The sequence below is a fragment of the Phalacrocorax aristotelis genome, chromosome 3 (assembly GCF_949628215.1).
Source record: "Phalacrocorax aristotelis chromosome 3, bGulAri2.1, whole genome shotgun sequence".
NCBI lineage: Eukaryota > Metazoa > Chordata > Aves > Suliformes > Phalacrocoracidae > Phalacrocorax > Phalacrocorax aristotelis.
The window spans coordinates 2,756,305-2,771,432 of record NC_134278.1 but is presented as its reverse complement, the minus strand read 5'-3'; the positions used below and the strand labels follow the sequence as shown (position 1 = coordinate 2,771,432).

Genomic DNA, 15,128 nt, shown 5'->3' with positions numbered 1-15,128 from the left:
GCTCTGCCTAGATCTTGTTATCTTGAATACTCAGCTTTGCTCCCCCTCCACCCCCCCAGCAATGTTTGTGGATGTTTGAATTTGGTGTCCCTGTGATTTAACTGTGCATGTGGAAAGAAAAAGTCACTTGCAGGTTATACAGAGGTGTGGAGATTTAAAAAAAATGTTTTCCTTTCCTTTCTCTACCTGTGTAACCCCTTGACACCACAAGCCTTCATTTTTCTCAGTGCTGTCTTAATGAACCTTTGAGCACGACTGCTATGAAACGATTTATCTCCTCTCCCTGCTGTAAATGCCACAGATACTGCGCATCAAATAGTACAGTCACGAGGGCCACATAAAAATCAGAATGGCATAACAGGAACAGTGTCTGTGCTTTCCTACAGTAAAATAAATCCTCGTTTCGCAGTGTTCCTTGCACCAAGACGTTTTTAGTGTTGAAATACACTTTTGCCTCTCTGTGTTTACACTTTTTTTCCTTTACTTGAACAAGCGCTTTTTGGCTCTCTGCAAAGATGGGAACAAAACCAGCGCTCAGCTTGCTTCGGTTTGCTCCAGCGGCATGTGTGCTTGCATTCCTGATGTGGATGCAATAGTCTGGGCGAGCAGAGTGGAAACCTTTCTAACGAATTTCTAGTGTTGTTAGAATTAGTTATGCTGTTCCATTTCTAAACAAATCCAGCAAGCAGACTGAAATTCCTGTTTAGCACCTGTCTGATGCATTGTAGCTGTGATGATGATGGCCGTACATAGCACATGCTTTAGCTCATAAATAGAAGTGCGCTTTTGTTCTGCCTTCTTTCAAGCAAACCTTCTTTGTGTCTTTAACATCCCGCTATGTTAAGTGCAAACAAAAGGTTTGGGGCTTTTGGATTTTTTACAAACAAGCTCATTGAAGAGAAGCTTTATTTTGAAAGAGGAAAATTTAAACTTTTTTTAAATTAAAGATCAAAGGAGGGGTTTATTCGTTTAAAGAGGCCTGTTTGTAGAAGCCATGAGATGGTGGGCTATCTTTCTCTCCGGCTTTCAACTTTTAATTACGATGCCAAAGTGGAGTAAATGAGTTGTAACACTAGGAATACCTGTCATATAGAGTTTCTTCATGAACCTGAGAATCCAGTAGAGTTGAGGAGATCTCAAAATCTAACACTTTGTCTTTAATTTTGTCAAGTATCCTTAGATGACAATACCAGGTGAAAAATATTACTGCAAGAGGAGGCTTCAAGAGTGGTGTTGGGTTATGTGTGGGAGGCAGAATAGTTTATCAGCTCTTTAGCCTCTTGGTTTTATCTAATTCTGTTGACACAAACATCTCATTTTCCAAATTTTCCAGAGGCCCTGTATGTTTCAGTGATGGCTGCTTTTAAAAAACATAATTACAGATCTTTAAAGTTCTTTTCACAATAACCTTGCTGCTAGAGAAGACCGTGCTAATTTGGTCTTAGAAATAACTAAACTTATTTTTTTTCCACTCGGTGTGTCTCTCCATCATGTGCAATCCCAGCCTTTCCAGGGTCATTTGCAGATGCTGTCTTCACTAACGAGAGGCTGGCTTACTATTCATCTACCTTTCTTGCTTAACATTACAGAAACCAGTGAAATCAGCACTATGGTTTTATACATAAAACTTTATGGGACAATCTGCCATAATGGGTGTTTTGTGAATTACGATGTATCACTGTAATGGCGTTCTCAGCTGCCTGAAGAGCAGAGTTGCAATTCAAATAATGAATTAATCCTATTTTGGAGCTAATTAGTGAAGGAGGTTCTCAAAATGCAAACTGAAGGTTTGATTTGGAAGCTGAGTACCTGGCAGCTCCCTGATAAACTTTACCTTTTCATGCAGAACGGGGATTGCAGTTACAGAATGTCGTTCCTAATGTTTGAAACCATTGATGGATTGAAGAAAAGTCCTGGCTTCTGTAGAGCCAGAAATCACAGAATCCCAGACCGGTGGGGGTTGGAAGGGACCTCTGGAGCTCATCCCGTCCCACCCCCTGCTGGAGCAGGCACCCCCAGAGCAGGGGCACAGGGCCGCGTCCAGGCGGGGGGTGAATGTCTCCAGGGAAGGGACCCCACAGCCTCTCTGGGCAGCCTGTGCCCCTGCTCTGGCACCCGCACAGGGAAGGGGTTTGTCCTCATGTTCAGGGGGAACTTCCCGTGTTCCAGCTTGTGCCTGTGGCCCCTTGGCCTGGCGTTGGGCACCGCTGAAAAGAGCCCGGTCCCATCCTCCTGACACCCACCCTTCAGATATTTATAGGCACTGATGAGATCCCCCCTCAGCCTTCTCTTCTCCAGGCTGAACAGACCCAGGTCTCTCAGCCTTTCCTCACGAGGGAGATGCTCCAGCCCCTGATCACCTTGGCAGCTCTGCGCTGGATTTTGGTGGGAAATCCCACCAAATGAGTCATGCGCTCATGTGTTAATTTTCTTTAAAGTTTTCAGTAGATGCTTTGGGAAAACATTTCTGTGTTACAGAGTGGATCCTCCCAAGCCCTATATTTATTGGAGTAAACATTGGCTGCTCCTCAGATGAGAAAAAACCCCACATGCTGGTGTTGTCAGAAGGCTGTTATTTTCAGCTGACTTCTCTGTAAATACTCTTACCTGCAAGTGCTAACCGTGCTGGTGCAGCTCACCGTGCTGAACACTGTACAGCTGAAATTGTTCTCTACTCAGAGAGCTAACATCTCTTTTGCATGGCCAGAGACAGCAGAGTGCTGCCAGTGCAGCAGCGAAGCAACGTTGGTCGGGTTGGTCAGTGCTTGTCTGACCACTGAAGCATCCGGACTGCTGTCAACTTATTTTAAGCATCGTGCAGCAACAGAGAGAGTCTTAAGGAAATACTTAAAGGGGCATTTTAATGATTGCTAGGGAAAGCTACATGTGCGCTTTGTAATTGAAATGGGTAGACAAGCAGCTAATGTAGTCAGATTGTTCTAATGGCAATGCCTGACCTAGATTTCATGGGTTATTGAAGATAAAGTTAATAGCATGGTTCATCTCAGAAAGGGGTATTGGGTAAAAAAAAAAAACCTAAACCAACCGATCAAACAAAAACAAAAAACCCAAAACCAAAACAAACAAAAACCACAAAAAAACCCAACCAACTAAGAAAATATTTGCTCCAAACCGAATATTTTATCATTTAGACTGGCCAAACACAATTTTGTGATCAATGAAAAGATGGAACACTCCCTTCCTTCCTTCCCCCCCTTCCCCGATGCACTGCCTTGCAGGAATGTGGTTTCACGCCCTTCTTCTCTGTCAACCAAATTCCAAAAGGGTAATTTCTTACATAACTCAGCTGAGATTTGTGAGCCCTGCAAGCAGGGGGAAGGGAAGGGCCCCATTCTGAAATATTTAGAAGGATACGTTCAGCTATATTGTTTATGAGGTGATCTTTAAGTAATTTAAATTAAATACTTACTGGAACCATCTCATTTCCAGTCTTTAAAATGAGATATTCTGAGTTCCTCATGGTCTTTCCTGGGCTCGTTCAGTACTATCTGAGAGGTCTAATGCTGCAGTGCTCTTACTTCTGGTTTATAAACCTAAGCGGAAAACATGGAAGTAAACCTTTGAAGCTTTTACTAGGCACCATAAAGCCCAAAAAAGGGACTGTGTTCATTCCTGTTTAAACAGAAACTGGTTCTGAAAGCCAAGAATTATATTTCCTAAATGTACTTAAAATAAAAAGACAATTTAAAATAACAACCTTCCTTGATTTACAGAGCCTAAAATATGAACTTTGAACTGAGAAGCTCTGACAAAAATGTTTCTGTTACTAGTTGCTCCCCATCTACTCCCAACCCTAAGTTGTTATTCACTGCCTAAGTTCACTGACTGACTAAAACCAAAGGAACCTTCTCTCTTAACTTACATCCTCTACCACTTTCCAGGATAGCCTTGGTGGTAACAGCAAGACTGCCATGGTAGCAACAGTGAGTCCAGCAGCAGACAACTATGATGAGACCCTTTCGACACTGAGGTATGCAGATCGGGCCAAGAACATTGTTAATCATGCCGTGGTGAACGAAGACCCCAATGCTCGCATTATTCGGGAGCTCCGTGAGGAAGTGGAGAAGCTGCGAGAACAGCTCACAAAAGCAGAGGTACAAATTTTAGTCTTGACTAGCCAGTAAGTCCGGTAAACCCTGTTGGCAGGACTTTCTTACCCGGTTCTTGAAAATGAATGCCACAGAGCATTGCTACATGGTATCTGTGAGAAATCTCCCTTTATATCACTTCTTTCATCTTTCTGTGTGTCAGTCTTGAAACACGGGTGATAACACAAGATAGCAGGTTCTCTCTGAACACCTGGTTGAGCAATCTCATTTTTATTGTGAGATACGGATCAAAAGCAAGAGGACACGGGGGCAGGAATAGGGGTAGAGTCTTAAGATTGTGCAGTTCATAGGCAGAGCTTTGCCAGTACATTTAAAGAAATCAGTGTGGCTACATCCTGCAAGTTGTGAATTCAGTTAAATGACGCTTGTTTACAAGCTTTAACTGTTCTAAATGGCATCTCTTAGAGGTGCTAGACAATATGATGAGTATCTGCACAGCTACCTCAATGAAATTGTGAAAGGAGTGTGGTCTAAATGTTAGATGAAGGCCAAGAACTAGCCTAATTCTGACTTTTGTTCTCAAATGTGGAAAAGCATCAGTGATAAAATCCGTCTGTTTTGCAGTTCAGAATAAATGGTGATTACAGTATTTGCCTCATGAGGTATGCAGGGAATGCTGGCTGTGGCATTAGAAATGACTAGTGAATTTTGGACTGCTCTCATCTGAGCTGCCTAATATGCTAAGCATCCAGTAAGTGTGTAGCAGGTTTTTTTAAGGTATCTCAAGTTAAATATCTACAAATTCCTCTAAAATATGCACCACAGACTTAACAGTAGTCTGAGATGCAAGCACTCCCTATTTGTTTCATTTGTGAGCATTAATGCCAAAATAATGGCAGCTTTCCAAAGTAATGAAGTAGCGTTTCCTAAATATGAAGTAATAAGTATTTCCTTTTCCAAGTATTACAGTCCCACCCTAGTTGTCATCTCAGTGGCATTGACAAAGCATGATAAAAATGGTGTAGTTGGCTAGAAAGAGGCTACACTAAAGGTCAAACCCCACGTTCATTGTCTTGTCGGTTTATTACCTTTGTAGCCCATCTAATTGTTCCTACAGAAATGTGCATAAGTAACGTTTTTTTAAGGGAACAAAACCACTGACCTGCTGTGACAGTCAGGTTACCTTTTCAAAGCCCATTTCCAAATACAGAGGTTACCAAGTTGCAGGTTTGATTTCCCCCCCCGCCCCTTTTGGTGCCAGTATCCTTTTCTTTCCTAAATAGCCGAGGCAGAACAGAACCTGATAGTTTACTTCCCTCCCCATCCCCAGAAGAGTAAGGCATTCTCCTTGTTTCCCCTTTTCTTTTTAAATCCACACATTTTGATCTTTTCTAATAGGAATTAATTTCAAATGTTTTAATTGGTCTGTGCTAAGACCACAAGCTTGTCCTTCCTAAGCTAGGAATTTAAACTAACTGCTATCAGCAAAGTGCGCCTGCGGGCCTGGTGTGAACCTGGTCCCATATATCTGTTGGTTTGAGAAGCATTGTAGGGAGCGAGGAGAATTACCTAGCTCATTTTGCAGTTGAAGCATGTGGAAATGTTGAGTAATTTTGCCCCAGGTCCAAATAAATAGGCAAACAAGACTTAGACCTTGAGAGTTACGGCTTCATCTTCCTGTCCTGCTCCGTAGTGTCCAGCGCCTTTGCACTGATCGTGTTCTACTGGTCATGATAAAACTTTCCGCTGGAGATTGCGTTGGCTTTACTTTCCTTTCCTGGGAGGAATCTGTGTTCCCTTTTACCCTGTCTTTAGGAATCTGAGATAGCCAACCAGCAAAAGACTACATGAGGCATGCCAGCTGACAGTTCCTAGGCTGTTGTGTCTTGAGGCAGAGGAAACTCCTGTCTTAAGACAGGATTTTTCCACTCCTGGCACTTGCTTCTTTTCTTGAACAAACAGCAGTGTAATGAAGCTACTCTGATTTGGATTCCTGTGAGGAGTTTTGGGTTTTGTGGTAAAGGAATACCTGATGGAGAACGATGCTTGCATTGTTTAACTGGCATTGCATAAATACCTACCAGCCAAAACCATTTTCCTCTTGTTAGCGGTAATGAAATAGCGACGTAAGGAAGCCCACAGGCTTCCTGTTCAAGGTAGCACAGGAGGAATATGCCAGTACCAAGACTGGAGGAAGTAAATGTGTGTAGTTAGAAAATTATGTCCTTTCAGTTTTTGCAGTGCCCAATGGGTGGCAATGGGGGGCATCATCTTATTCTAAAGTTAGTTCTTGGGTTATTTCACAAAACAAAATTGCACATCATAAAGCTTCTTTTGATACCTGCTACGTATGTAGAGGTAGATAACTAGAACACCTCGGATGCCTTGCATTAGAAAGGAAAAAATCACACCCATCAGGCCATATCGAAACGGACAGTAAAAATATTTTGGTGGCGTGGCAGTTTGAGGTGTTAACTGCCATTCTGAGGGAAGGAAGCTGAGAGAACGGTGGCTAGCCAGATCAGCAGCATCTGAGAAACAAATTGTTTTAGATACGAGTCGCCTGGGATACTTGCATTGGTAGAGAAATGAGATTAGTTTGCGTTGAATATCTTTGCGCAAATCTGCCAGTATCATGTAATTGGTTTGCATTGAAGTATATAAACTCTACTTTAGCAACTGTACTTGAAACTAATTAAACTAACTTTTTGATGGATTCTGAATTTATATGCAATATGTATTTAAAAAAAAAAACCTTTACTTACTGATAAGTATGCCTTGGAAAATGAGTAGTGTTATGTTTCCTTTTTCCCCCCCCAGCTGTGTGACAGCGATGTGCAAAAACCAAAGCACGACAAGGCTTCTTGCTTTAGTTGCTTTTCTTTCTGCAGGCTATGAAATCGCCAGAATTGAAAGAGCGATTGGAGGAATCGGAAAAGTTGATTCAGGAAATGACTGTGACCTGGGAAGAAAAATTAAGAAAAACTGAGGAGATAGCACAGGTTTGCTACTTTCTTCCACCCCTACCCCACCCCCTCTTTTTTTTTTTGTGTGTGTGAAAAATAGGTTTGTCTCCTTTGCCTGTCAGTTGACAGAGATTGTCTGAATCTCTCCTCACATTTATGGGTAAGTAGGTCAAGCTTACTGCCCTTTTGAAAAGCTTCGCTTAATTCCTGTGATAGCTGGGTGCCTCCCAGATTACTATTCCAATGACAATAATAAATTGTCACTATATGCAAATGGAGAAGTTATTTAAAAAATAATAATCCCTGGATGAAAGGATTACAGGGTTTTTATATTCTTCAGACAGTAAAATTGTTGTCTGTGGTGAAAGATGGAGTGTTGAGAGCATTAAATACAAGGTTGTGTACAGAGAGCCTCAATACACAAGGCAAAGGGCATTCAGAATATTAAAAAATAAAACTGTTCAGCATCCCCCTGTGTTTTAATACCTCTTACGGTGACATTTAGGGCCTCGGACCATAATTGAAGGTGATGGTTACGTTGACAAATCATGCAGGTCACCATGATTATCGCATGACACTTCCAATTCTTACCACACCAATGCTGATGTATATATTTGGAGTAGGGAGCTTTTGAGGGGGAGGACTACTGAAGGGTGATGAGTAGCATGTAATAAATAAGGAGAAAATGGAGCTTCCTATACAAAGCCCTCTTGTAGATGACACAATTGGAATAGACTCTGTTGACTTTAGTTTTAAACATCCATTGTAAGAAGTGTTGCTTGTGACTACGAGGGCTTCCTGGCTTTCAACGCAGATTTATACCAGGGATGTTCCTCCCTGTGTGTAAGGGTGGAAAAAAAAAAAAAAAAAAAAAAAAAGATATTTAAACTATTCTGCTCTTATCCTACACAATAGTTTCTAGGCATAGAAACCCTGAGTGTGTGAGGAGGTTGAAACACTGGAGCTCAACACTGCAGACTAAATCCGCCTGGATGTTTGCCTATAGCTGCTTGCTTTGGCTCTCTTCCTCTTTGGCTCTAAACTCTCAGCATGTTACTGTGTTTTGGAGCTGGGAGTTTCATGAGCCTTGCAGCTGTAGAAGCAGCGATTTTTTCAGAGGAGGGACTAGTGTTTGTGCAGTATAAGACTGCTTCAGGACCCCTTGGAAGCCGGTGGAAAGATCCTTCTGCCATCTTCAGCAGGTTTAGGGAGGCCCAGGGTTAAAGGCATTCATATGACGGCTTGTCAGGTGGTTTTATTTCGGCCAGCATCCACCAACATCTATCTGTCAAATTGTAGTAGGGTAGGATGGAGACATAATTGCAAGTCTTTGAGGAAAGGATGAATCCTCATAAAGAATGAGGACCATCGAAGAGGCAGTTTATAGAGGTGGAGTGGCAATGAGGGTTCAGAGCCTTAAAGACTAGGTGAATAGGCAAATTTTTTCAAATTTTCATCGAGGATTTGATGTAGTTTTAATGCATTTTGAATGTTTAAGTTAATAAACTTCAAGAAAATTAATGTTAATGAACATTAGTTTTCTTGTCTTGAGCAAAAGTTAACAGAATCTGGCTCTTTTTATTTTTTTTTTTTAAGTTAAACCTGTGAGATTTAGGCTGTGGGCCAGGTCCTCCTTTGGGTGACATGTTCTTTATCTCTGTAGATAATAAGGAATTATGTGAACTTCAGAGCCTGGCACTGATGATCGGAAGAGCAATCTTTGACATCATACTGCAGTTTTTCCACTGTGCTTTGTTCTCTCTCTCTCACACACACACACAACTTTTCCTTACAAGGACATTCTGTTGGTTTTGTAAGTCTGTGAGGAGACAGGGTAGAAAAAAATCAAGATGGAGTTGTGCTTGCTATTCTTTGCTATTTTAATCTTGATTAGACCTGGTACAACTCCAGTATTGAACAGAGAATTGTACTGAATAGTAGGGCATACTAAGCTTTTAAATACAAAGCAGAGTGGTGGTAAAGGTCAGAACCTTAATAAACATTCCAGCATTATTCCTATATAATGGCTGATCAATCGAAAGAGAGAGAGAGAGAAAGTTAGTTAGTTGTTATTATTTTAAGTCTCAGCATCCCAGGAAAGGCCCTGCAGGTCTCTTATATTTGTTTTTTTATTTTAAGTGTTTTACCCTCCCCTGTTTCTGCTTCCCCCTAGCAATTCTGTGAGAGGCCTCCCATGTTTATTTAAGTGAGCAAGTCTCATTTCAGTTTCTGTATGATCCTGGGAACAATTCTCAATATTTCTATCTCTTTTTTTTTTTTGTTTGTTTGTTTGTAGAAGAATCCCTTTCTGTTCTTGAGTCAGAAACGTTTAGTGTTCCTCTTTCATTGCTCTAGTCTTCACCCAAACACTTCCCCTTGAAAGATGTACATTTTTGCACAGTAATGCTTTGTTGTTGAATTCTATGAAGTCTATTGACAAGAACAAAAGACCATCCAAAATGCTGCTATTCTTGTTCAGCAGGAAGTGTTACTTGCATTACTTAAATAGCAGGTTGCCAGTTTTTTGTCATTTTGATTGCTCTGGAATAAAAGATAGACATGGAGCTTGACTTGGCAGGGATTTAACCTAACTTGTTGCTTTTTAGCTCAAAAGAGAAAATAAAGGGCTCTAGAGATGTCTTTGTGGTAGCCTTTTGCTGTCCCAGTGAGGTCATGGAGAAGCGCCTACAGTGCTGCAGTGTGCCGCTCTCAGCTGTTTTCATTTTTCACTAGGAAGATGCAACTCAGAGAGACCATAGCACGTACCCCTCTGAGACCAGAAGCGGGGGGTGCAAGGGAAATCGCAGGTCCCCTGATCAAAGCTTGATACAACTAAGGCTTTTGTGCCTAATCTGTTGCAGAAGAGACTTACCTTTTTCAGAAGTAGCTGATAGGAATGGTTTTCCGAAGGGCTGTACCTCGATCAGCTTAATTTTTTGATGGCTACCCTCTTGCAGGAGCGCCAGAAACAGTTGGAAAGTCTTGGCATATCTCTTCAGTCTTCGGGAATAAAAGTTGGGGATAATAAGTGCTTCCTGGTTAATCTGAATGCAGATCCAGCTCTCAATGAACTTCTGGTGTACTATTTAAAGGTAAAATTAAATATTGATCTATATATTAAAATGTATATATATTTCTAATAGAAGCAGGCTTCTAATGCCATTGGCAGAGGTGTACTTAGCAGAATGTTATAAAAACTGCATATCTAAAGCATTTTCTGATGCTCACTGCTTCATTAAAAATGGGTACAACCTTTTATTTTCAAATTTAATTCTTTGTATCAGCAGAACGTTTGGGGTTTTCATGTTTTTTATTTGTTTTTTTAACAGGAATTTAGAGATGGTCGCTTTGTAATCTGTCTTCTGGGGTTTTTTTTTTGCCAGCTTTCGCCAGGTTTTACTGAGAGAAGTGTTTTATCTGGGCATATCAGTAATCAGCTTGCTTCTATGTGTGTAGTACCAACTTCAGTTTATAAAATGGATTTTTATTCCTCTTCATGCAACTTGCCAGGAGTGAAGAATCAAGTTCGGTTCCACCTTAGCATTTCTGCCGATGTGCAGTCCCCGTTACTGATGTTAAACATAAAACACATAATGTGGCTTTTAGACTCTGCGCTGAAACGTTTGAGCAGTTTATTCTAGTTTTAAAAAACTGTAGACGTGATCTGGAGTCAGGAGGAGAAATGACTTCCAACCATTTTTGAGTCGCATTTTAGAATACAAGTTCTAAAAATTCAGCGGTGTAAGAATGTTGGCAGTGTGAGCTTCACATTAAATCATTCTCTTCTCTTTGAAGTGGTCTATAGTAACTCTCAAAACAGCCACAGAATTAGCAACTGGGCTGAAAGATGGTTTTGGTTTAGTCAGTCTCAGGAAATACGTGATCCTCTTTCATATCATAGTTACTCTGTGATATTTCAACGAAAGAAAGGGAAAGACTTCTCTCAATGTTGTAGCTGCTGGAAAAAAAAAAAAGCATTTAAAAGGACAAAAGAGCCAAGCTGAGGTTCTGGGAGAAGAACTGAATCCTCTCCAGGCGCCTTGCACGTAGGTGTCCAGAGTGTGACTCGAGCTGCTAAATCAGCCTCCACACTGACAGCTATTGAAGCAGAGCCGACTTCTGTGGTGTTCGTTGTGAACATGCGACAAGAGTTCGCTGAAGACAAAGCCTGCTTGGAAAACAGGCCTTGGCCCATCAGTACCAGCAGAAGAGTCTCAGGTGGTGCTGTGCTACTTCCCTTTTCTAGAGAACACCCCTTTGCAGGGGTGAGGTTTTGTGAGTTTCAGTAAGTCTTTATCTTATTTTTGGTTTTTTATAGCGCCAATTCATTTTGTTGGTTGAGAATTTTGGTGAAGAAATCCCGGTGTTCGAAATGCTTTCAATAAAATGACTTACACCTGTTTAGCCTAAAATTCTGAGGTTATACTCTCTTGCTTCCCAGAGTAAATATCTCGCTCACATTCTCTTTAATGCTAGGCTGCGTATATACTGGTTCTTATAAGCACCAAAGAACAACTTAATCTGACTTATCTAAATTATTGTATCTGTTCCTCAAAAAATTGACTGTCAGAGGTCCCTAAAAAGGAAATAGACGCACTGGGGCATGTGTGGAGTGATCCTTCCTCTGCCAAATCCCTCATGCCTCGGGTACTTCAGGAGTCTCCTAAGCCGTTGGATGATCTAGGCAGAACCTGCGTAATAGCCATGGGTCTGACCGCTGTGAAACCTGTCTTAACTCCTCTTTGAACTCCTTTATACTTTTGGTTTCTACAACGTCCTGAGACACTGAATTCCACAGTTAAGTTACAGAAACCTCCTCCTCTTTGGATTTAACTGTTGCCTGTAAACCTTGGTGAGTGCTCCCTACTTGGTGCTGTAAGACAAAGCAAGGATTTGCTTGCAGCGTTTCGTTCTCCTTTTTTCCTCTACGGGAAGTATTGAACAGCTTTCAAATTTTGGAACTAGACGACGAGATATATCCAGAAGGGGAATGGATAAATTAGAACTAGTGAACTTCTGCAATGCATTGCTAACATGTTAATTAATTTTTCCCAGGAGCACACGTTAATAGGCTCAGACAACTCTCAAGATATCCAGCTGTGTGGGATGGGAATTCTTCCTGAGCACTGCATTATAGACATCACCCCAGAAGGGCAGGTTATTTTAACACCTCAAAAAAATACTAGGTAAAGGAATAAAATACAGCTCCAGTTGTACAATAATTGTAGTTTTATCTAGTATTTGATGATTAGTGGTGCAAAAAGATTAAAAAAATGAACTTTTCCATGTAGTCTGAAGTAAGAAAACTCTGCTTGGTGTATCCTGTCTTTACATCTTGTCTTAATTGTCATCTACCCCTCTGTCAACTCACAGCTTTCGTTCTAAAGAGATTTTTCTCAGTGATGGTGTTTGTAGTCTTAAGTTTCCAAAGAGAGGCTGAGCAAATTGCAGATGCTTTCAGCAAGTAGATACTGATCTGCAGCTGTCTAACTCTATCAAAATTTGAATTAATTTTATAGGAAATCTGTTGATATGCAAAGAGCTGCTGAAGCGTTTGTTGCTTTGTTTGATTAAGTAGCAGTACTCGAAAAGCAGATGGTATATTGAAATTGATCACAAAATGACATGCATCGCATCGTCAGCATCTCCAGTGATTTATTGTTAGATACACAAAATTCAAGAATTTTTCATTTACCCTGAGTCGTAGTTGATCCTGCTCCGAGCAGGAGATTGCACTGGATGACACCGAGGTTCCCTTCAAATTTGAGTTATCTTGTGATCGTATTTTCAGACTTAATCTGACTCTGAAATGAAAGTAGTTTCTGATTATTCTAATCAGTTTATTGTCTTTAAGCTATTTATATAGCACAGTTCTCTGATGTCTTATTCAAATGTTTCTATTTTGCGTCTGTATTTCAAAGTAATGTGAAAAGTGGTTATTTCCAGTGACGACATCTTTTTTTCAGGCCTCTCATTTTTAAGCTCTGATCATACTCCCCAGACATAGCTGTCATAGTATCTCTCCAGAGGTACTGAACTCGATAGGCTTAAGCAATGAAAAGAAGCTGACTTTGAGGACTTTATGACAGCACAGCATAGGTGAACGAAGTTTCTGGGGATGCTTCCCCGTTTGCAATCCATAAGCCTGTTCTCCTACCTTAACTGGTTACAATAAAGAAAGGGGAGGGGGGGGAATAAGCCTTATCTAAAACTGGGGGAAAAAAAATAAGCCTTATATAGTTGCGTTTGCTTTAGGTTTTTTGCCTTTTCACAGGACATTCGTAAATGGTTCCGCTGTCATGTGTCCTATCCAGCTGCACCATGGAGACAGAATCCTGTGGGGAAACAACCACTTCTTCAGGTACAAAAGATACTAAAGAAATCGTAAGTTTGCGCCAACTTTGTTTTATCATAAGGTAGGAGGAAAGATGACGGTGGAGCATTCGGGCTGCAGGAGGAGGTGATGTCGTTTTCATTGAGATTATAAAGGCAATGCTGGTGTTTGGCTGTTCTTGAATGCTAGATGTCATAGCAACCGTGAGTGACCTTAGTTTCAGAGCAGCGGGGTGACTTAACTTCCTGTATTTTCAGGGGACTCTAAGGTTGCTGATGAGGACCTTGCTGTAGTTATCAGTGTTGTTATCTCACTGAAGAGGGTTAATTTTTGAGGTGGTAACTTTAATGTGGTTTGGTACCATGTTAATATTACGTTCCACTCTTCGAGTTGAAAATATTACACCCAAGCTTTGACTTGGATAGGTTGCCTTTTGGATTTTGCAGCTAAGGTGTTAGATTTTTTGGCCTATGTTATACAGTGATCTGGGTCCTTAGAAGGGCACTGTGTCCTCTGTTCCCTGGAATTCCAGCGCCAGCCATACCCGAGACCTTCCTGTATCAGACAGGATCACTGGCAGAAGTCTTCTGTGAAAGACTGTATTCTTGAAACCCTCTGTGTCTGGTCTAAAATACCTTAAAGATCAGTAGATGTAAATGAGAATCTAAAACTTGTTTTCTTTTATGCTTGAAAGAATCTGCATAAAAAGTGGGATATAATTTCATTATTGCCTCTAACTTATTTGGATATGGGACGACTGAAAAAAATCATGGTTACCTAATCCATCTGATTAGAAATATCAGGTACTACCTATTAAAAAAGTGTAGAATGGATTAGTTAGGTTGCCTTGAACTCCCTTGTTTACCCTGAGGAAAACTACATTCACAGGAGATCAACAAATTTTGAAAGGGAAAAATGTACCGCTTTGGATAATTTGCTTAATTTCAATAATCTCTGAAAGCAGCCCTTGGTTTCAAAGTTGTGTTTTTAATAGTTCTTTTAACATTTTCCTCTTATTTAAAGGCTGAATTTGCCCAAGAAGAAAAAGAAGGCAGATCATGAGGATGAAGAGCGAGACAACTCTATGAAGTGCAGTAATAGCGTTGAGCAGCTGGACATAGATGGAGACAATTCCAGTGAAGTGTCTAGTGAGATTAACTTCAGCTATGAATATGCCCAGATGGAAGTCACTATGAAGGCACTTGGTAGTAACGGTAAGAAGCAACAGAACTTACGGAAATAGGTACTGAATATGAGGTTACATCTTCAGGGATTCTTAACCACAGACTTTGTCCCTTCTTCCTACTTCCTACTAGAGAACTTTTCGTGTGAATGACTCATCATAGCCATTTTAGCACTTGAGGGGGGGAAAAAAACCGCTACAGAATGTTTTGTTTGGCAGTTCTTCTTGAGGAAAAACCCAAAACTGGAATATTGGTGGTAATGCAGCCTCAAATCAAAGTGTTTTCATTCTGTTGTTTATTCTTCTTGTGTTATGTCTCAATTGGGCATTAACTGTAGTGATTTCTATCTCTGAAACCATGTTCCTTAGTTTTGTGGTCTTATGTAGCTGTCCCAGAACGGTGTTATTTTTGGAAACAGGAGGAAGTGGGTTTTTTCAGCTTGGTCTTTCCCTTTTCTCAACTCTCTGAAATCATCCATCCCGTCTGTTCTGACGATGTTTTTCACCACAGTTCAGCGGCACTTTTTAAATATGCATTATAGCAAAAATACAATCCTTTTATATGCTAACTGTGT

The 15,128-nt window shown here is 40.8% G+C and overlaps 1 protein-coding gene across 5 annotated transcripts in view; it reads left to right on the top strand.

The window, feature by feature from the left end:
- The window catches only part of KIF13B (kinesin family member 13B), a 127,723-nt gene that overhangs the window by 61,820 nt on the left and 50,775 nt on the right, over positions 1 to 15,128 (top strand). For all 5 annotated transcript variants that reach the window (XM_075086533.1, XM_075086530.1, XM_075086534.1 and 2 more), the window contains 6 exons: positions 3,903 to 4,115; positions 6,962 to 7,072; positions 9,994 to 10,128; positions 12,092 to 12,222; positions 13,311 to 13,397; positions 14,394 to 14,584. In XM_075086533.1, coding sequence (XP_074942634.1) covers positions 3,903 to 4,115; positions 6,962 to 7,072; positions 9,994 to 10,128; positions 12,092 to 12,222; positions 13,311 to 13,397; positions 14,394 to 14,584 — 868 coding nt within the window. The remainder of the gene's footprint in view (positions 1 to 3,902; positions 4,116 to 6,961; positions 7,073 to 9,993; positions 10,129 to 12,091; positions 12,223 to 13,310; positions 13,398 to 14,393; positions 14,585 to 15,128) is intronic.